The sequence below is a fragment of the Schistocerca serialis genome, chromosome 12 (assembly GCF_023864345.2).
Source record: "Schistocerca serialis cubense isolate TAMUIC-IGC-003099 chromosome 12, iqSchSeri2.2, whole genome shotgun sequence".
Classification (NCBI taxonomy): Eukaryota; Metazoa; Arthropoda; class Insecta; order Orthoptera; family Acrididae; genus Schistocerca; species Schistocerca serialis.
The window spans coordinates 109674174-109688324 of record NC_064649.1 but is presented as its reverse complement, the minus strand read 5'-3'; the positions used below and the strand labels follow the sequence as shown (position 1 = coordinate 109688324).

General features: G+C 46.9%; 1 protein-coding gene across 1 annotated transcript in view; it reads left to right on the top strand.

Annotated features, from left to right (window-relative positions):
* LOC126428443 (ras-related protein Rab-8A) overlaps positions 1-14151 on the top strand; it is a 267599-nt gene that overhangs the window by 105415 nt on the left and 148033 nt on the right. Inside the window, exon 2 of the mRNA XM_050090376.1 lies at positions 4203-4263. Coding sequence (XP_049946333.1) covers positions 4203-4263 — 61 coding nt within the window. The remainder of the gene's footprint in view (positions 1-4202; positions 4264-14151) is intronic.

Here is a 14151-nt window from a genome sequence, read left to right as displayed (position 1 = left end):
TGAATTTTACTTGTCCTAGGACAAGAAGTGCAATATACAACAGCCTAAAAGAGCACCGGCGTCGTGGCCAAGTTGTCACGGTGTTGGACAGCCAAGTTGGTGAGCCATGATCAAACCTCCATCCTGCCAGTTTTTTTTCTCTGTGTATTCGCTGTAATCAGATTTGTGTCTGTGTTGTGGTGTAAAGTCCGTATGCAGCAGCGAAGTGTAAGGAAGGGACCCATAATGACAGTTGATTCTGCGCAACTACTCTATTAGCGGCCGAAAGGCAATGGCTTTCGAATAGAAAGCACAAACGTTTCATGACAAGGCGATAAGTGGACCGAATCCCCCACCGGAAAATACGTCTGGTGGGTCATACACGGCATTAGTGATTGTGCGTGTGTCGTATTTGTACGCCTGGTGAGAGACTGTGACATGCCTCCTTGCCCAATTAAGAGGGGGACATTGATGAAAAACACACACTGTTTAAAAAATGAACGAAATCCGCAGTTTTGGAGATATGGCAATGAAATTTTGTACCACGCTTTACATGAACGTAACACATTTACATATAAAATCGTATGATTGTATATACTCAAATTTTTTAAAAATGAAATTTGAAGTTTTATTTTCAAAAAATAATGTATGTTCCTTTTTCTCAGAAAGTATTCAAGAGATTTATACAAAAATTTCTGTTACATCTCTTGATATGTTGTAAGCTTCTCTCTTGAGTTTTTTGGAATAGGTCAAACAGGAGAATTTTCATATTTTTTAAATTATAATTCAACAAGTACAATTTCAAATTCATGCAAAATTCCAAGCACTGTGCCCCATATCTCAACCTGCAATCAGAATTTCAAAATTTGCTCTTGAGACACAGTTTATTAAGTTTACAGAAATATGTGTGCAAAATTTCATAATTCTAGCATTCATAGAATCTGAGGAAAAGGTACACAAACTTTAAAAAACAAACTTCTCAGGAAACGCAATTTAAACTTTTTTCCTTAGGTCACTTTTTCAGAAGGCACCACATTTGTACTCTGGGTCGTCTTTCCCTTCAAGGCTTCTCTTACGATTTCTTGCTGTCTGTCTTCTTTCCTTTACCAGGTCTTCAACTGACTTTCCAGCTGCAGAGACGCGCTGTAAATCTATTTTTCTCAGGATGTCTTGAGTAAAATTTCCTATCTTGAAGCCAATTCTTTCTAATACCTTCATCCTCCCGACGATCCCCTCATTAAATACAACAACTGCATCATGTTGCAATTCTGACAACTGTTGCAAATGCAAACGCGTTTTTAGGGCATCGTTTCCATATATAAGTTTATAAGATACGGAACAGTCACAGATGATCCATAAAACCAAAGAGTATGTACCACGGCCTTCTAGATGTATACCGCACACCTTTGGTCGAAAGTAATACACAGAATCGTTGCTCACTGAGCCGGTATTGAAGTGCTGCTTCAAAACGCGGGCGTGGTAGGGAGGCCGTGCCACACTTCATCAACGTCCCCCCTTCAGGTGTTCGTATGAATGTCCATGTGATCACTCCCAAGGAAATAACGAAAACGTAATAGTTTGTCACATAAGCTGTAAAAAATTAATGCAACAGTTTCACAGGCACACAGTTCCGCTGTGCTCTATCAAAATATATGTTTTTAACTATGTAGAACTTGCGTTCCGTTTTGGAAGTTTTCACTCTTGAGTTCCTTTGTTGTAACATATGCACAGCATGACAACCGCCAGAACTACAAAAAGAGAACAAACAGTTCAATGAATACTCGGACAGTTCACAATTTTCTGAAAAAAAAGGTAAATGGAATGAAACGGTTTTGAACCTGGGTCGTCCAAGTAAGAGTTTTCCAGTGCGCTCTATGTTACACTTGATAACCTTGGACCCTTAAATGTTTCTATTTTTTTTTTTTTTTTTTCACAATTCAATACATCTTCTTCCTGTTCCCATGCTTGTCCGTGTTCAGCTTTTGACGGTCTATCCACCGGACCATCGTACGACAAAATCTGCGTTTTCGAGATTCCCTTGTAAGTGTGGCCACACCGGAGGTTGATGACATTTGCCTCTGTTCCTTTGATGCGCAGCATCTATCCTCCTTTATCTCGAACGCTTTTCCCATTCAGCCTATGTGAGATGTGCTCTCGCTCAGCAATAGGCCTATTTGTCATGTGCCAAACATTTCTAGTTTCATGCTGTCGTAACATTTCGTTTCTTTACGGCAACTACTACACTACTGGCCATTAAAATTGCTACAGCACGAAGATGACGTGCTACAGCAGCGAAATTTAACCGACAGGATGAAGATGCTGTGATATGCAAATGATTAGCTTTTCAGAACGTTCACACAACGTTGGCGCCGGTGGCGACACCTACAACGTGCTGACATGAGGAAAGTTTCCAACCAATTTCTCATACACAAACAGCAGTTGACCGGCGTTGCCAGGTGAAACGTTGCTGTGATGCCTCGTGTAAGGAGGAGAAATGCGTAGCATCACGTTTCCGACTTTGATGTCGGCTCGTAGGCTATCGCGATTGCAGTTTATCGTATCGCGACAATGCTGCTCGCGTTGGTCGAGATCCAATGACTGTTAGCAGAATATGGAATCGGTGGGTTCTGGAGGGTAATACAGAACGCCGTGCTGGATCCCAACGGCCTCGTATCACTAGCAGTCGAGATGACAGGCATCTTAACCGCATGGCGGTAACGGATCGTGCAGCCACGTCTCGATCCCTGAGTCAACAGATGGGGACGTTTGCAAAATAACAACTGTGGTGTCACCGCCAGACACCACACTTGCTAGGTGGTAGCCTTTAAATCGGCCGCGGTCCGGTAGTATACGTCGGACCCGCATGTCGCCACTATCAGTGATTGCAGACCGAGCGCCGCCACACGGCAGGTCTAGAGACATCCTAGCAGTCGCCCCAGTTGTACAGCCGACTTCGCTAGCGATGGTTCACTGACAAATAACGCTCTCATTTGCCGAGACGATAGTTAGCATAGCCTTCAGCTACGCCATTTGCTACGACCTAGCAAAGCGCCATTATCAATTGCTATTTATCTTGTGATGCATGTACCGTCAGACCGATGTTCACCAATTATGGATTAAAGTTAAGTATTCCAGAAGCTACGTACTATTTTTGCTACTATAAAGACCTTGTCCTGTTCCAGACCTCACGCCATCCTGCGTGAGCTTAAACGCGTACCTTTCGGCTACCTCCTAGTGGCTTGGCTGTCTTGCCAAGTCACAACAACAACCATCTGCACGAACAGTTCGACGACGTTTGCAGCAGCATGAACTATCAGCTCGGAGACCGTGGCTGCGGTTACCCTTGACGCTGCATCACAGACAGGAGCGCCTGTGATGTACTCGACGATGAACCTGGGTCCACGAATGGCAAAACGTCATTTTTTCGGATGAATCCAGGTTCTGTTTACAGCATCATGATGGTCGCATCCGTGTTTGGCGACATCGCGGTGAACGCACATTGGAAGCGTGTATTCGTCATCGCCATACTGGCGTATCACCCGGCGTGATGGTATGGGGTGCCATTGGTTACACATCTCGGTCACCTCTTGTTCGCATTGACGGCACATTGAACAGTGGACGTTACATTTCAGATGTGTTACGACCCGTGGCTCAACCCTTCATTCGATCCCTGCGAAACGCTACATTTCAGCAGGATAATGCACGACAGCATGTTGCAGGTGCTGTACGGGCCTTTCTGGATACAGAAAATGTTCGACTGCTGCCCTGGCCAGCACGTTCTCCAGACCTCTCAGCAACTGAAAACGTCTGGTCAATGGTGGCCGAGCAACTGGCTCGTCACAATACGCCAGTCACTACTCTTGATTAACTGTGGTATCGTGTTGAAGCTGCTTGGGCAGCTGTACCTGTACACGCCATCCAAGCTCTGTTTGACTCAATGCCCAGGCGTATCAAGGCCGTTATTACGGCCAGAGGTGGTTGTTCTGGGTACTGATTTCTCAGGATCTGTGCACTCAAATTGCGTGAAAATGTAATCACATGTCAGTTCTAGTATAATATATTTGTCCAATGAATACCTGCTTATCATCTGCATTTCTTTCTGGTGTAGCAATTGTAATGTAGTGTTTATGTTAAAAAAGAACTTAGTTTTATCATTCCGTAAAAGCCGAAGCTAGTTTGACTGCTACAGGTCCACTAATTTTGGTTGTCTATCTTGTTTCCAGGTCTGGACTTCAAACAGAAAATCATCAACTTAGACGGGACGCCGATAAAACTGCAGATATGGTGAGTACACAATTGCACTACTTTTTGCAATGAAGTGAAGAAAACCAGCGGCCAGCAGGCACACGGTCTTGCCGCGCGTAATTTTCGGAACACCACAATAAATTGGCTACACCCAAGAGCCCGCTAGAGCAGCGCTGCGGATCGCAGAAAAACTGTCGAAAAGCCAGTACGTGATCAGCAAGACCCACAAAGTTGGAGACGAGAATGTTTACGAAAGTAAAAGTATAGCTCGTCTGTAATTATATCAGTAATTAAATTGGTGCCACGGGAGACAGTTCAATAACAGTAGGGGAAGATGAGGGAATTTGGAGCACCTAAAGCAATTTTTTTATTAATCGTAACACCGCGTTCTTAAAACAATGGGATTTGTTCCAAAACTCCCATCCAAGTATCCGTAAATGACTGCTGAGATAATAACTTTTGGACGGTTAATTTTTACATGACACCACATCTATCCTAATTTTTACGCTGTGTCATTTTATACAAACACGTCCCGAAAAAAAGCATCGAGTAAGTAACTCACTGTCATGCTTAATTTTCCGCTTTATATAGTACCGATTACAATCAAATATTTTTAGGGTGCTACATGATTAACAAAAAAAACACAGTCTATAAATATAACTATCAATGCGAACTATAGAAATAAAGCAATAAGTCTAGTCTTCAAAAACTTCAATCAAAACTTGAGAAATTCAGTGGTACGTGAACATATAGTATTCAATTTACATGTGTTGTTGGGCCGATCTGATGTTGTAATTTGTGGTATTAGAAGCCAAGTTCGGTTGATGTGCAGTTGTTTATTTCACGACCAGTTTTCACAGTTACTAGCTGTCATCTTCAGATTCTCAGATGTCCCAGATATATAACTCCACATCAGTCTCGTCGCTATACTGACAAAATGCTCCAATTATAATGATACGGCTCCACACTGGTTTGTCACATACTTAAAGTTGCTAGTCTAAATATCCATAGCATCAATAAGGAGTTTGTCTATTTGTCTTATTTTGTTTTAGGGCGCAAAAAAACTAGCGTCATATGCACTCATGTCAGAGATAAAAGCAGTTAAAAACAACTACACGTTAAGCCCAAGTGACGGACAGAAAAAAAGTAAAAGCAGGGACTTGGAGAAAGGACCATAAAACACGCCATAAAGAAACGGAGGTCCTGAACTAAAGATTAAATGTCTTTCGCCATATTGCTACGGCGGATAAAAAGTAAAACGCTGTCAACAGCCCGCGCGCCGTACATTAAAACGGCCGATAACTCAAAAGCAAAGACGAACGAGAACATATGTTGTTGTTGTTGTTGTTGTGGTGGTCTTCAGTCCAGAGACTGGTTTGATGCAGCTCTCCATGCTACTCTATCCTGTGCAAGCTTCTTCATCTCCCAGTACCTACTGCAAACTACATCCTTCTGAATCTGCTTAGTGTAATCATCTGTTGGTCTCCCTCTACGATTTTTACCCTCCACGCTGCCCTCCAGTACTAAATTGGTGATCCCTTGATGCCTTCGAACATGTCCTACCAACCGATCCCTTCTTCTAGTCAACAAGTGGTTAAAAAAAGGACATTATGTCAGGAAATTGCGAACCGTCAAAGGTTGAGGGTAATGAGCACGAAGTGGTGTGGGAGCACCGCTTAACAAATGGCGATGGCTAAAAAGACAGCCACAATACGCAACCTTAGTAATATCATCTCGCGGCGAGAGGGCCGAGAGGAGGTCGTCCAAGCCGATAATGGTTCAAATGGCTCTGAGCACTATGGGACTTAATTTCTGAGGTCATCAGTCCCCGAGAACTTAAACCTAACTAACCTAATGACATCACACACATCCATGCCCGAGGCAGGATTCGAACCTGCGATCGTAGCGCCTAGAACCTCTCGGCCACTCCGACCGGCTAAGCCGATGAGGGAGGCTTAATAACCCTGAGCTGGTTCCCATGAAGGGAGATCATCGGAGGGAATATGGGAACTATTGGGCTGAGCTGCGAGGACTACAGCCTTGGCAGCAGTGTCAGAGACCGACGTGACCAGGAACTCACATAAACATCGCAGTGGCTCCATCAAGAGTTAGCAAGTGACAGCTTTCCTGGACCCGTTGCACTAAGGGATGGACGGTTTACAGCAGGCAGAGGCTTTGAAGGGCAGTGAGTGAGTTTGAGCCGCTGACGTAATTGGAAAGCCGGAGTCGCCGGATGTACTGTGTGGCCTGATACAGGGCAAAAACTCTGCACTGTTCCTGAAGCCGATACCGAAAATCGTCATTGCCAATGACGAAGGCACACTCGACACCACGTTCAGTGCGAGAGCCATCAGTATACACAAAGGTACTGTAGTGGCACCACCGTTTAGGATAGGGAAAGTTAGTTTTGTGCGATATTCTGAGCACAAGTTACAACCAGGTGCAGGCTGGATTGCAGTATGTTATGCTGACCAGCGGTTGCGAAGTGGACTGGAGCCACAGGGGCCATCGAACTGCTGAAAAGTGTAAACGCAGCGGTTTGCATGTCACAAGTTACAGGAAGAAAGGGCCCACAGGCGCAACTGAGGTGTGGGGCGTATGTGATTCAGAGAGCTGTGTTAGTGAAACAGAGGCATGCAGCCGAGTATAAATAGGTGTTGTTTTCCAACGAGATTCACTCAAGTGTGGCAGCTCTCCTGGATGGTGGCGTGTCACATCGCCGGGCTACACGCAGCAACAGATGGGGCGACAGCGTCCCAGTCCACGGTGGGTCGTTGGTTCGACCCTCTGAGGCCGACACGGGGTCTAAGGGACCGATGACCGTAGCAGTCTGGTCCCTTTAACGCCCACAAACCAACCAACCGACACGGGGTCTGCAGCAAAGCCAGGGCGGGCCACTCTTCGGCTCGCTACCGCGGACAGTCGTCTCGGCTCCCGACACACGTAGGAGACGTTCGTGGCGAGGGGCCGCAGATTCCGACGCCGGATCGCGGGCGGTCGTTGCCGCCGCGTTCCCAGCTACGCCAGCCGAGGAAAAAGTAGCAGCGGGGCCGGCCTATGGCTCCCGGTGGAGCGGCGCGGAGTCAACGGGGACGGTGGCCGCTGAGCTCTACAGCTGGCGAACAAGGCCGGCACGACACAGCGTCTCATTGCACAGGTCGCTGGGGCGGTGGCCTCAGCATTGCGGGGCCTGTGACGCGGACCGAGGTGAACGCAGCTCTGTAGTGGAAACGAATAAACCATTTGAAAAGCTCGGCCGAGTTTTAATACGGCACCTCCTGGCACCCATCCACTACTTTTGGTGTCAATAGGGTGAATTTGGCGTCTGATGCCACAACAGTACTATCGCGAAGTATCACGCGAAGGTTGTGAAACTGAAAGCGATAGAGCGAGCCTGGAGTAGTGTTATTAGGGAGCGAAACAAGGGATAGGTGAATGCGAGCTGCCGCACAAAGCCAAGGTGGTGAAGTGGCAGGTAGCGTGAGGTTAAGTTCCCGGAGCAAAAGAGCTGAAAGCGAACTCCAGGAGGCAGCAGAGAAGAGGGACACGCCACATGCTGGCGATCAAAGGAGTCATCAAAGAAAGAGGCGTAAGATGGGTGGCTGGGCATGGCAGACAAACGGCATGTGTACCTGCCGAGGAGAAAGTCATGGCAGTATGTCAATGGTAGTTCGGCAGCTTCTGTATACAGACTCTCCACCGGACTAGTGAAAAAGGCGCCAGTGACAAAACGGATGCCAATAAGGAGTACAGGACCAAAACAGGTATATCAGTAAAGATGATACGTCAACGGCAACTCAGGAAGACTGAGCCGGTGCGTTTTAAAGTGATTGTAACCACTTGACTCTGCCTCTAAAGTGCACCGACTCAGTCTTCGCGAGTTGCTGTCGTCGGATCATCTTTACTGATGTACCCGTTTTCGCTCCAGTACTACCTATTGCTGCCATGGGTATATTATTCAGCAAGTTTTATCTGCCTGACGAACCAGTGTGGAGCTGTATTATTATACACTGAGGAGCCAAAGGAACTGGTACAGCTGCCTAATGTCGTGTAGAGCCCCCGCGACCACTCAGAAGTGCCCCAATACCACGTGGCATGGACTCGACTAATGTCTGAAATTGTCCTGGAAGGAACTAACGCCATGAATCCGGCAGGCCTGTCCATAAATCCGTAATAATACGATAGGATGGAGATCTCTTCTGAACAGCACGTTGCAAGGCATCCCAGATATGCTTAATAATGTTCATATCTGGGGAGTTTGGTGGCCAGAGGAAATGTTTTAATTCAGAAGAGTATACCTGGAGGAATTCTGTATGAATTCTGGACGTGTGGGGTGCCGCATTGTCCTGCTGCAATTGTCCAAGTCGGTCGCAGGTTCGAATCCTGCCTCGGGCATGGATGTGTGTGATGTCCTTAGGTTAGTTAGGTTTAAGTAGTTCTAAGTTCTAGGGACCTGATGACCTCAGAAGTTAAGTCCCATAGTGCTCAGAGCCATTTGAACCTTTTTTTTTGTCTCGATACCCGTACACGTCCATCCGCTCGATACAATTTGAAACGGGCCTCGTCCGGGCAGGCAACATGTTTCCAGTCATCAACAGTTCAATTTCGCCATTTATGGGCTCAGGCTAGTCGTAAAGATTTGTGTCGTGCAGTCACCAAGGGTACATGACTGAGCCTTCGGCTGCAAAAGCCCATATCGATGACGTTTCGTTGAACAGTTCGCACGCTGACACTTGCACTTGAAAGCTGCAGAAATTTGCTGAAGGCTTGCGCTTCTGTCACGTAGAAGGAATCTCTTCAGTCGCCGTTGTTGCCGTTCTTGCAGTGTTGTCGAAGATTTGATGTTTTACACAATTCCTGATATTGACGGTACACTCATGAAATGGTCGTACGGGAAAATCCCCACTTCATCACTGCCACGGACATGCTGTGTTCCATTGCTCGTGCCCCAAATATAACACCACGTTGCACTTGATAACCTGCCATTGAAGCAACAGTAACCGATCTAACAACTGCGCCTGTCGCTTGTTGTCTTATACAGGTGTTGCCGACCGGAGCACCGTATTCTGGCTGTTTACATATCTCTGAATACGCACGCCTATACCAGTTTCTTTGGCGCTTCAGTATAAATGGAGCATGTTCTCAGTATGTGGACGAGACTGACGCGTAGATATATCTCTTGGAGATGGAAAACCTGAAGATTTATTTATTTTATTTAGCGTATGGCAAGTACAAATCGCGTATGAAAAATCTAAAAGTACATAACACACAAAACAGTTACACTATCACAAACATACATCTAGGTTAGAAATATAATCGATTGCACTGTTAGTCGCATCCATGAAGTCCCTTGTTGGCCCAGGGTAGGCCCTCAGAGGGCATTCTACCACGATATGGTGAATTGTCTGCCTGTCAGCGCCGCAGTCGCACTGTGGTGATGGCACTATGCTCCATTTGTACAAGGAGTCCGCACAACGGCCGTGGCTCGTCCTGATCCTGTTAAGGGTAGACCAGATTTTGCGGGGCAAGTCAAAGCCCCGAGGTCTGTTAGATGTTCCCAATAAGGTGTTAACCTGAGGCGGTGTCTTTTCCTCCCACTCTTCTCTCCAGCGGTCCTCAAGAATAAAAGCGTTCTTTACCAGATCTTTGGCACTTGCGAGAGGGGGGTGTCTGGATTTCAATCTATTTTGCTCAATTCCATTACTCAGGGTGTGGATAGGAAGATCTGGGCTATTTTGGATTTTTCGACACTCCCTGACAAGTGCGTGTTCTCTGCGCAAATGTGGCGGCGGGATATGGCTCAATACAGGCAGCCATTGGACAGGAGTTGACCTGATCGTTCCAGAGATAATCCTCATCGTTTGGTTCAAGACTGCATCCACCTTCTTGATGTGAGCACTATTTAACCATATTGGGGAACAGTACTCTGCTGCAGAATAGACAAGTCCTAGTGCAGAGCTACGCAGAACGGAGGCAGTGGACCCCCAACTAGTGCCACAAAGCTTTTGGACAATGTTGTTTCTAGTTCTGACTTTTTCAGCAGTGTTTACAAGGTGTTGTTTATAGCTCAATGTTCTATCGAGTGTCACGCCCAGATACTTTGGTGTTCTGTTATATGGAAGAATGCCGCCATCAAAGCGGATCTTGAGCTCTTTGTTTGCTAATTTGTTATTCAGGTGGAAACAAGTGGCCTCTGTTTTGGATGGGCTGGGTTGGAGCCTCCAGTCACGGAAGTATTTTCCTAGAGTGGTCAAATCGCTGGATAGTGTGATCTCAGTTTCCTCCATCACTCGGTGTTGTGTGGCCAAGGCCCAGTCGTCCGCATATCCGAACATTTTGGATCTCGTCCTAGGCATATCGGCTATATACATGCTGAAAAGCAGTGGAGCCAGTACTGAACCTTGGGGCAGGCCATTATTAAGTTTCATGAATTCACTTCTGTTGTTACCGATGACAACCTGGAATGGTCTATTGCAGAGCATTTCGTTGATAAGGTTAGCCGTTTTTAGACATGGCACGATGCGGAGGAGCTTATAAATCAGGCCCTGTCTCCAGACAGTGTCGAACGCCGCCGTCAGGTCAACAAATACCACTGATGTTTTTTGCTGTCTTTGGAAGCCCGCCTCGATGTAGGTTGTTAGAGCGAGGACCTGATCCGTGCAGCTTCTTTTCGGCCGGAAGCCCGCCTGTTCTACCGGTACAGCCTCCAGGATGACTTCGCTCATTCTGTTGTACATAAGCCTCTCCAGTAATTTATAGATCATGCTGAGTAAGGCGATTGGGCGGTAGCTCTGAGGTTGGTCACTCGGTTTGCCCGGTTTTAATATGGCAACAATTTTAGCCTTTTTGAGAGTGTGCGGAATTTTTCCAGTTTGCAACACATTAGAGAAGAATCACGCCTGAAGATGAGAGGTAGTTACTCTAGAAACTGGTCATGAGATAAACTGTTTCACATCCAGAGATGTTCGCTTCTAACACTACAAATTAAAAATAGGCTGCCGGACAAAAAAGTCCAGCACCCGGAAGGCGAGGAGAAACGAAATGAATCTCCACTGTTCCAGAGGCTGTGTGATGCTATTGCGGTGATTGAAAAATGCACTCAAATTTATAAAGAACTACGCAGTATAGCACCACATGTGACCATGGTGTTGTATCCCTCTGGCATGGATGCATGCACTAGTTCGGGTCGGAAGGGTGTTATAAAGCTGTTACATCCTCTGCTGACCCCAGTCTGTCCCGCGACTGATACAACAGGTCTCGGACGAGTTCTATCGGGGACACATCTGGCTATCGGCTGCCTGCAGAAATACCATGAGGACGAACGATGCCTGTGAAGTGCCGTTGTACTGTCAAGAGTTCCTTAGTGAGTACCAGCCCTGCCCCCAAATCACACCAGATGGCTCTCCTCACCATGATGCATGGAATTCATCTACGTAGATACTCCGCAAGCCACCGTACGGTGCGTGGCGGAGGGTACTCTGTACCACTGCTTGTCATTTCCTTTCCTGTTCGACTCGCAAATAGAGCGATAGGAAAAAAAATCTGTCTGTATGCCTCCGTATGAGCACCAATTTCTTGTATCTTGTCTTCGTGGATCTTACGCGCAATATATGTTGCCAGCAGTAGAATCATTCGGCAGTCAGCTTCAAATGGCGGTTCTCTAAATTTTCTCAATAGCGTTTCCTTTCAGGGATTCCCATTTGAACCGGCCGAGCGGTTCTAGGCGCTTCAGTCCGGAACCGCGCTGCTGCTACGGTCGCAGGTTCGAATCCTGCCTCGGGCATTGCTGTGTGTGATATCCTTAGGTTAGTTAGGTTTAAGTAGTTCTAACTCTTGGCGTCTCATGACCTCAAATGTTAAGTCCCATAGTGCTTAGAGCCATTTGAACCATTCCCATTTGAGTTTCAGAAACATCTCCGTACCACTTAGGTGTTGTTTGGACCTACCAGTAACAAGTCTAGCAGCCCGCCTCAGAATTGCTTGGATATTTTCCTTGAATCTTACCCGGTACTAAGTCAAAACACTGGAGCAGTACTCAAGAACAGGTCGCACCAGCGTCCTATATGCGGTCTCCTTTACAGGTGACCCACTCTTTCCTGCACTACTGGCCATTAAAATTGCTACACCACGAAGATGACGTGCTACAGACGCGAAATTTAACCGACAGGAAGAAGATGCTGTGATATGCAAATGATTAGCTTTTCAGAGCATTCACACAAGGTTGGCGCCGGTGGCGACACCTACAACGTGCTGACATGAGGAAAGTTTCCTACCGATTTCTCATACTTTACAGCAGTTGACCGGCGTTGCCTGGTGAAACGTTGTTGTGACGCCTCGTGTAAGGAGGAGAAATGCGTACCATCACGTTTCCGACTTTGATAAAGGTCGGATTGTAGCCTATCGCGATTGCGGTTTATCGTATCGCGACATTGCTGCTCGCGTTGGTCGAGATCCAATTACTGTTAGCAGAATATGGAATCGGTGGGTTCAGGAGGGTAATACGGAACGCCGTGCTTGATCCCAACGGCCTCGTATCACTTGCAGTCGAGATGACAGGTATCTTATCCGCATGGCTGTAACGGATCGTGCAGCCACGTCTCGATCCATGAGTCAACAGAGTCAGGCCGGGTGATACGCCAGTATGGCGATGATGAATAAATGCTACCAGTGTGCGTTCACCGCGATGTCGCCAAACACGGATGCGACCATCATGATGCTGTAAACAGAACCTGCATTCATCCGCAAAAATGACGTTTTGCCATTCGTGCATCCAGGTTCGTCGTTGAGTACACCATCGCGAGCGCTCCTGTCTGTGATGCAGCGTCAAGGGTAATCGCAGCTGTGGTCTCCGAGCTGATAGTTGCTGCTGCTGCAAACATCGTCGAACTGTTCGTGCAGATGGTTGTTGTCTTGCAAACGTCCCCATCTGTTGACTCAGGGCTGGCCGGTGTGGCCGTGCGGTTCTAGGCGCTTCAGTCTGGAACCGCGTGACCGCTACGGTCGCAGGTTCGAATCCTGCCTCGGGCATGGATGTACGTGATGTCCTTAGGTTAGGTTAGGTTTAAGCAGTTCCAAGTTCTAGGGGACTGATGACCTCCGAAGTTGAGTCCCATAGTGCTCAGAGCCATTTGAACCATCACTCAGGGATCGAGACGTGGCTGCACGATCCGTTACAGCCCTGCGGATAAGATGCCTGTCATCTCGACTGCTGGTGATACGAGGCCGTTGGGATCTAGCACGGCGTTTCGTATTACTCTCCTGTACCTTCGATTCCGTATTCTGCTAACAGTCATTGGATCTCGACCCACACGAGCAGCAATGTCGCGATACGATAAACCGCAATTGCGATAGGCTACAATCCGACCTTTATCAAAGTCGGAAACGTGATGGTACGCTTTTACCCTCCTTACACGAGGCATCACAACATCGTTTCAACAGGAAACGCCTGTCTACTGCTGTTTGTGTATGAGAAATCGGCTGGAAACTTTCCTTATGTCAGCACGTTGCAGTTGACGCCACCGGCGCCAACCTTGTGTGAATGCTCTGAAAAGCTTATCATTTGCATATCACAGCATCTTCTTCCTGTCGGTTAAATTTCGCGTGTAGCACGTCAGCTTCGTGGTGTAGCAATTTTAATGGCCAGTAGTGTAGGTCTGTCAGATGCTCAAATGACGGTATGTTTGTACGATTCACATGTGTGAACAATTTCTTGAATGTGAAATTTAGAACTTCGGCTTTCGCTTTGCACACCAGACCGGTCAACAAGGGACTGAATGGAGACCTTAGGTCCGCTTAGCGATTTTACGTGACACCAGAATTCTCTCGTATTCTCTGCCAGTTCTTTTGATACGATATGACAGTCGTAGTTGTTGTATGCTTCGCGCATAATTCTTTTCACAGTCGCAAGAATCTCTACTAACCTTTGCT